Here is a 9,193-nt window from a genome sequence, read left to right as displayed (position 1 = left end):
GTGGATGAATAACGAAATCCGATCCTTAATAAGAAAACGAAATCGTGTTCATAAGATTGCAAAAAACAGAAACCTTCCTGATGACTGGACTAAGTTCAGAACACTTCGGAACAAAGTAATAGGAACAGTTAGAAATGCAAAACGCGCTTTTGATGCAAGAGTTGATGAATCTATAAATAAAACTCATGGTACTAAAATGTGGTGGCGATTAGTTAAGAATTATGTTAAAATAAATTCGATAAAATCGTCCTTTCCATCAATTGTCAGCAATAACATAGTTTATGACAATGAACAAGAATATTGCTGATGTACTCAACTCATTTTTCTCAGAACAATCCCAAGTTGCTGATCCTAACGCCGATCTGCCTGATTTCGAACCGCGTGAAATCGATCATCCTATGTCATCTATCACAATAAGTAATGGAGAGAGATGCTCGCGATATTCTTCTGAGTCTAGATACATCGAAAACCACGGGGCCTGATGGCATTGGAAACATCATACTGAAAGTAACTGCAACCTCTTTAACCCCGTTGTTAGCTAAGTTGTTCAACATCTCCCTTCGTAATAAAACGTATCCTACTTCTTGGAAACTAGCTTCGGTGATTCCGCTTCATAAGAAAGGTGATGAACACGATTGCTCAAACTATACACCTGTAGCGTTAACAAGCTGTGTCGCTAAAGTTTTCGAAAAATGCATTTTTAAATACGTCTTCAACTTCCTCAGGGATAACAATATTTTATCAAACTTACAACCTGGATTTATGCCTGGTGATTCTACAGTAAATCAACTAACTTACCTTTATAATTTTATCGCAAGTGCCGTAGGCCAAGGAAAGGAAATTCTGTGATGTAAGTAACGCCTTTGACAAAGTTTGGCACAAAGGTATTATTCATAAACTTTACGCTTATGGTATACAGGGAGAACTTTTGAAGTTGTTTGAAAGTTATTTAGATAGTAGAATGCAGAACGTGGTAATAAATGGATATAGTTCAGGTATCAAATCTGTGGAAGCTGGTGTACCCCAGGGTTCCGTATGAGGACCACTTCTGTTCATCATTTATATTAATGACATTGTAGATGGTATAGACAGTAACAATTGCCTTTTTGCTGATGATACATCAATATATGCTATAATAGATGATCATGTTACAGCAGCCGCAATTATAAACAATGATTTGGCAAAAATTTCAGACTGGGCCAGAAAGTGGCAGGTAAGTTTTAATCCTAGTAAGACTGAGAGTATAACATTCACTCGTAAAAAGAAAAATTATTCCAGGCCGAACTTACTAATGAATGGCGAAACTATTAAAGAAGTTGATAACCATAAACACTTAGGTATAATACTTCAAAGCGATTGTTCTTGGAAAGTTCATATAGGTGACATGGTTAAGAAAATTAGTCATATGATCAATTGTCTGAGAAGTTTGAAATATCGTTTATCTCGGAAAACGCTAAATACTTTATATAACTCCTTTATCTTACCACTTTTTGATTAATGCTGTCATATATGGGATAATTGTACGATTGAACAGGCGATTTTACTGGAAAATATTACACTTAGACGCATTAAGAACTATATGCGGTTCGGTTCGTGGCACCAGTCATGATAAAATATACAAGGAAACCAATTATAGCACACTGAAACAAAGACGATATCGCTCTAAACTTATAACTTTCTATAAAATGTATCATCGTCTGACTCCTGATTATCTGAATGATCTTGTACTAGGTGGAGTATTTCAACAAAGCAACTATAATCTTAGAGATAGTACTTCCGTTCAAACTACTAACTGTAGAACACAAAGATATTCTCAATCATTCTTACCGAGCTCGATTATGTCGTGGAATTCATTGCCCGAAGGAGCTGTTAACGCTATTTCCGTGAGGCAGTTTAAAACCATGATAAATCCAACAGAAACTGACAACTACTTTGATTTAAATTTTGGGACTAGATTTTGTCAAATCATCCATTGTCGCCTCAAGCTCGGCTGTAGTGATCTGAACGCAGACAGATATAATCGACATATATCAGAAACAGCTAAGTGTTCATGTGGTCATTATAACGAAGACGTCATTCACTACCTTTTTACATGTCGGATCTATCAAAATTTAAGAACAACGGTGTATTTTTATATTCAAGGATACGATGTGAAAACAACCCTTACGGTAACGGCGCATTGGATAACTCAACAAATTGTGACATTCTCAACTCATTACACCAGTTCATTTCTAAAAGTAAGCGCTTCCAGTGATTATCATCGCTACATATACATGTATATTCAATGCAAGACAAGATTTATATAACTTGATTTTCTGCGGCAGCTCTTTTCGTTGCTAGGCACAACCAACACCATAACCAAATATTTATTATTCAATTATTTTTCTGAGTGTAATTTTGTCTCAGTATTATTCTTTTCTTGTCCGTCTATTTCAAATATGTATCCAGCTATATTGGAACCGTGTACTGGAGCGGCGTTTATATAAGCCACTAGGCTTGTTCGCCTATCCAGGTTTCTTCATTGACGGAATAAAAATATGTTTAAACCATATTTACATATGTTTGTACTTCTTTTCAAACCATTTGATTTAAACAATATGTTATTTCCAAAGAAGCTATATGTACAAGGTTTGAACATTGATATTACATATAAAAGGAAATAGACTGCTACATTTCTAGGTTGGAATTCTGATGGAATATAACGTTAGAAGTGATGCATGCTTACAAGTTACACTAACAACTAGTCTCTTTAATGAACATATTTTACTCAAAAAAGTTCATAGTAAAAAAATATATAATATAATGAAAAGGAGCCCTGAGACTTTCTTCATTTTCAGAAGCTGAGGAAATCTAGACTTGCCGCATTTTCTAGATTTGCTAGGGCTTTCTTGGATATATTTGCTTCAGGGTCTGTACGACAGACTAGCTTACAAGTGTTAACAAATAAGATGTACTACTTAATGAACATATTACTTATGGTACCAAGCACTTATTGAAAGCGGTTAGAATCAGCTATGAATTTATAGACATGAGCAACATTCCACCCATTTCAAATTTAAAGCAATATCCTATTCAAATTTGCTTGGTTCCTATTCATAACATAGTGTGGAGGTATTCTCTGATATGTATGTTTGGTCGAAAATGAAATTTGGGAACCGCATAAATTATAACTAGTTATGCAAGCTAAATGTAGCCGATAGATAAGGAGACTATAGTCTCAAAGTCAGCAATGGCGGGAAACTGAGTCCACTTTGGGTAATACCATACTGAGGGGCGGTGGGGTAGCCTAGGCTGGTGCTTAAAGTGTTCGCTCGTCACGTCAAAGACCAGGGTTCGTTTCCCCACATGGGTACAATGTATGAGGCCAGTTTCAGGTGAAATATTTTCGTGAAACTATTGGTGGGTATGAGCTGGCTTTATTTCTCCTCTTGAAGAATTATCCAATTGACAAAACATTTCTAGGTTTCCATTAGACCCACACACATTTCATGTACAGAGCTGATGTTTAGGGCAATGGCTCGTCAAGCGAAGACCGGGTTTAATTCCCACAATGGGTTCAATGTGTGGTTTGGTGTTATTTGATGTCGACATGTGATGAATGATGTTTGTATCATGATGACTGTGGAATCATTCAATGTCGACATTTGTTGAATCTTGTTTATATCTTGGTTGTTGTTGCACCATTATGCTGACACGTGTTGAATGATGTTTGTATCATGGTGGGTGTGGTGTCATTCAATGTAGACACGTGTTGAATGATGTTTGTATCATGGTGGGTGTGGTGTCATTCAATGTAGACACGTGTTGAATGATGTTTGTATCATGGTGGGTGTGGTGTCATTCAATGTAGACACGTGTTGAATGATGTTTGTATCATGGTGGGTGTGGTGTCATTCAATGCCGACATGTGTTGAATAATGTTTGTGTCATGATGCGTGTGGCTTTATTCAATGTCGACACGTGTTGAATGAGGTTTGTTTCATGGTGGGTGTGGCATCATTTAATGCCGACATGTGTTGAATAATGTTTGTGTCTTGATGCGTGTGGCTTGATTCAATGTCGACACGTGTTGAATGATGTTTGTTTCATGGTGGGTGTGGCATCATTTAATGCCGACATGTGTTGAATAATATTTGTGTCATGTTGTGTGTGGCTTTATTCAATGTCGACACGTGTTAAATGATGTTTGTTTCATGGTGGGTGTGGCTTTATTCATTGTCAACACGTGTTGAATGATGTTTGTTTCATGGTGGGTGTGGCTCCATTTAATGCCGAAATGTGTTGAATAATAATAAGTGTTTGCAAGACAATCTTGTATAGCGCACAAATCAAACTGCAAGGCAATTTCTCTAGGCGCTAAAAGATAGAGTGATCTGAAGAAAGGATTAAAGTTCATAAGCTTGTTTAAAAGGAAAGTTTTCAGTTGGGACTGGAAAGATTCCACGGACGCGGCTTGTCGGATGTGAAGAGGCAGTGAGTTCCAGAAAAGGGGAGCTGTGTAAGAGAACTGTCTATGTCCATATGACTTTAATCTGACCTTGGGGACATTCAACTGACAATTAGAACTTGATCTTAAAAGCCGTGGTGGGACATATTCACTGAGGAGATCTTTCAGATAGATTGGAGCTTTGTCATGGAGGCACTTGAAAGCGAGAGTGAGGAGGATTTTATATTCTATTCTCTGTTTCGTGGGCAGCCAATGTAAGCGTATCAGCAATGGTGTAATGTGACTGCGCTTGTTGACTCGGCAAATCAATCGCGCCGCAGAGTTCTGAATCCTCTGGAGCTTGGACAATAGATCTTGGCGGATATTTACAAGAAGACTGCAGCAATAATCCAAACGTGAGAGAACAAGTGAACGAACTAGGTGGTGAGCTGCATCAAATGTCAGAATATCACGAATGGAAGCAATATTTCTGAGATGAAAATAGCATGACTTACAAACAGAGTTTACGTGTGTTTCCATGGATAAATTTGAGTCTAGAAAAACACCAAGGTCTTTCACGGAATCACTGAAAGGAACTTTCTCATTACCCACTACCAACGAAGACACATCCACCTTAGCAGTGCTACTGGGTGATCCACACAGCAAAACCTCGGTCTTACTGTCATTTAATCTCAGCTTCCTTTGTATCATCCATGCTTTGGAGTCAAGGATACAGTCTTCGATTATAGACATATCGGCTGGAAGTGAGTCCGGTTTAGTGGAACGCAACAGCTGGGTGTCATCAGCATATGACTCGTACATCACAACATGATGCCGAATGATATTGCCGAGATTCTTCATATAGAGTGAAAAGAGAATGGGCCCAAGAACGGAACCTTGTGGCACTCCGTATGTAAGCTGATGCGTACACGATTTCACGTCTTGAATGACCACAGATTGTGTCCTATTATTGAGGTATGAGACAAACCATCCAAGAGCTGTGCCATGAATACCAAATTCTGTTTTCAGACACTCAGTTAGTTGAACATGGTCAATGGTATCAAAAGCCGCTGATAAATCAAGCAGCGTTAGAACTGTAACATAGCCCGCATCAGCTGCAGCAAGAAGTCTCTCCATCACATGCAGAAGTACGGTCTCTGTGGAATGATCGGAGCGATATGCAGACTGATGCACGTCATAGAGATCATTCAAGGTCAAGTGATCAACAAGGCGTACCTTGATTGCCTTCTCAAGCAATTTTGATATGAAGGATAAATTAGAGACAGGCCTATAGTTCGATAGTGTGTCAGCGTCTAAGCCAGGCTTTTTCAGGAGTGGCTTAACAACAGCGACCTTCAGACACTTGGGGACACATCCGGAAGATAAACTGCTGTTTATTATCCGTGTGATCACTGGAAGCAAAACATCAATGAACTCAAGAACAAATCGTGTTGGTGCTGGATCCAACATACAAAATGTTGGTCTTGCTGATGTTAAAAGCTTTAGGACCTCTGCTTCTGAAAATGGTGCAAAAGCACTGATGAAGTGTACTTGACCCAATGGCATTGGTTCATGATGCGTTACAGGTATATCCAATGAATCAAGTTCATTTCGAATCTTGCAGATTTTGTCAACAAAAAAGCTATTGAAGTTATCCACAAGTTCCCCCAGATCAGACGTCTGTGGGAGAGGAGAATCCTTAGCCTTGCCAACTAAGCGGTTTAGGAGCTGATACATCTCTCTGCTGGATCTTACTGACTGTAGAGCTGATAGAGTGTATGCAGACTTTGCCCTCCGTACGTACTGCCCTAGTTACACAGTTTCTAGCGGCAGTGAACATTTGACGATACACTTCTAAACCCGACTGTCTCCAACTCCGTTCTATGACACGACGCTCTCTTTTTAAAGAAGCGATTTCTTCATTAAACCATGGTAACGACGAACGATCGGGAATATTCTTATTAGAGACAAACATGTTTTGATCGATTTCAATTATTGTGAATTGGATAGATAAATACATTTATTACCCACGTGGTCAACGTATGGGTAGTTGCATACTAATCTCGTACGTCACACGAGTGTCGTATCGCGTTGACCTGTGTCGTAACAACTTGACCTGAGATTATAACCATTTGATTGGATAACCGATGACCTCTCAATTAGGTCACGTTCTGACGTAACTATTTTTTCATTCTTAACAAACACGTGAATTCATTCATTCTACAACTTAAATGCATTGTGGGAATGTAAACATTGCGAACGTCGCCGTGTCGCTGTTTAATTGTGAGTCGAACTGAGACATTATATCCGTCGAAAAACATAAACGCAATGTTTCCACCAGTGATGTTAGCCGAGTGAAGCAGTTGCAAACCAAGAAGCGGGGTGCTACGGAGTAGTTTACTGTAGGAGGCTATACGAGGCGATGACAACTGACATGCATCGTGACGTCGGTTACCAAGGCAGTGACGTCATTACAGTGTGACGTCATGCAAATCTTGTACTACAGTACAAAACTCTTCCGCAACCTTTTTATGAAACCGGTTTCGGTTTGAAACCAAAAAATAACAAAAATACGCTATTTTGTCAATTTAATGCATGTAAGAGTGGGTAATAAATAAAATGCCACACTCGGTCTCATTACATACGAATTATACGGAACTCGTGACCTTCCTATGTTATCTGACCTCGCTTTCGCTCGGTCAGATACCATAGGAAGGACACTCGTTTCGTGTAATTCGTATGTAATGAGACCTCGTGTAGTATTCTCTATATATATGCCCCCTCGGGTGTGTACATTAACACAAATCATTTACATTTCTGGTCACAAATTCTGACATGGAAGCTTTGCATGGGTCTAGAAAACAAATATGGCAAGGAATAGTTCTAAACTTTATGTTAAGAATGACGGCTTAAAATATATTTAGGCTACTCTCACTTCGTATCGTCACTACCACATGAGCTCGCATCTATCACTTTGTTCGGTTACCAGGGGTGACGTGTTGGCGATGTGCGGTCTGTGTCACGGCCCAGTGCTCATCTTATTTACAAATAATAACACCCAGGTATATTAAACAATTACTGAACGATATATTAATAACCATGTGATAGAATTTGTGCCATATTTCTGACATAACAAATATATAATCACAAATTCCCAATGTTTTATTAATATCTAAAAACTGAAATTGTGATATAAAATATTCACTTTTGGTAAATATCAAATTAAAGGGTTTGCGATGTGTGTAAAAGATGTAGAACAGATCTAAAAAAACCCGCTTCTCCCCAGCCCCAATGACCCCAAAGAAAAACAAAGAACGAACAAAAACAAATAAAAAACAAAAGATAGACATGAAAACTTAAAAAAATGAATAGAAAAAGAGAAAAGGAATTATTGACTTTATTCGACAAACTGATATCTAATATTCATTATTATTTTAAGAAATCACAAAATAGATTACATTGATACGAAAACTTTGATTAAACAATATCACACTATTAGAGACTATGAGATAAATCTGTGAGATAAATTCAAAAGAACAATTTTAGATGTTGCAATTGAAATGCAATGAGAAATTTTTAGATTGTTCACAAATCAACAGCAGCACTTAATAAACACATACAGTGCATGGGTCGATCGAGGAATTTTGAAAGGGGGGGGGGGGTGCCGAAACCCCTGAAACCCCCCATTGGCTCCGCCAATGCAGTGTTGTGGGCAGACAAGCATATCACTTGTTTCCGCATACCCGTATTTCAGCCAGTCAAGAGCCCTTGTGGTATTCAATGCTGAGAGGTAAACAGACCATGGAACCGGGGACGGTGGATCGAGTTTTGCGAATGATACTCCATTCTTATTTCGTGTTATGTATAATGTCAGTATTATCTGCAGCTGATGATTGTGTCAAGGTTGATTCATGTACATGCAAGACATCAAAACGGACTATCAACCTGCACCCGTTATCAGCAAATCCCGGACCAAGGTAAGGATATAGGACGCACGATCACGTGCTTGAAACTTGTCACGAGACCCGTGGCTTGAGTTTGCAGACGACTATTCTGGCAGCTTACAGAAATCAGTAAACACAAATAACAGAACTAAGAAACCTTTTATAACAGGTGGCATCATCATTTTACAACCGGAAAAATCATTTGACGATATAAACTTATGTCGCTTATGTAATGAAACGGGTTTAGATACTTGAGGCCCTGTTTGGGTTCTGAAAGCCATTATGTGATATTTTCAGAATAATAGTACATGCGGTAACATTACACCTTCGTGGTGACCGATACCACCCTAAGATCCCCAGCGCTAAGAGGGCCCAGGATAAAACGGCCCCGTGTCATCATGGTTATATTTGCATATATTATTTCACGAATGACATGAGAAATTCTGAAATGGCGATAACTGTAGTTGTACCATGGCTTTGCGGCTGTCTCTTTGATGTTGCCCATGTTGTAACCTGCTAGTTATTACATGGTTTCACCCTACTGATTCTCACTGGATAATGCTTGCTCCGTCCCCTTTCGTGTGCCGAAACTATGACGTCATCGTAAACAGGTTTCGCCAGAAGGAAGTTGAGATACATTGTAGAACATAAAAACAAGTACAATGTTGACAAATTTATTTTGGAAAAAATGAACATTATTTTAAAACATTTGTATTAAACTACAAAAAGAGCAAAGAAATTAAAATTTAGATTGTTTTCAATCTTGAATTGAAATTTAACGAACCAGTTCCGATACACAAGTGCCCTACGCCTGTCAATCAAA

At 38.6% G+C, this 9,193-nt stretch overlaps 1 protein-coding gene across 2 annotated transcripts in view; it reads left to right on the top strand.

Moving 5' to 3' along the window:
• The first annotated feature begins 8,182 nt into the window (after window positions 1–8,182).
• LOC124274270 (cation-dependent mannose-6-phosphate receptor-like) overlaps window positions 8,183–9,193 on the top strand; it is a 55,290-nt gene continuing 54,279 nt past the window's right edge. The window contains exon 1 of one of the 2 annotated variants that reach the window (XM_046709613.1): window positions 8,183–8,403. In XM_046709613.1, the coding sequence (XP_046565569.1) occupies window positions 8,207–8,403 (197 nt within the window). In that variant the 5' untranslated portion in view covers window positions 8,183–8,206. The remainder of the gene's footprint in view (window positions 8,404–9,193) is intronic. The other variant, XM_046709628.1, reaches the window with a different exon arrangement.

This window comes from Haliotis rubra, unplaced genomic scaffold (genome assembly GCF_003918875.1).
Source record: "Haliotis rubra isolate DU_JTF1 unplaced genomic scaffold, ASM391887v1 Scf104, whole genome shotgun sequence".
In the NCBI taxonomy this organism is placed as follows: Eukaryota; Metazoa; Mollusca; class Gastropoda; order Lepetellida; family Haliotidae; genus Haliotis; species Haliotis rubra.
This window is presented reverse-complemented; position numbering and strand designations above follow the sequence as displayed.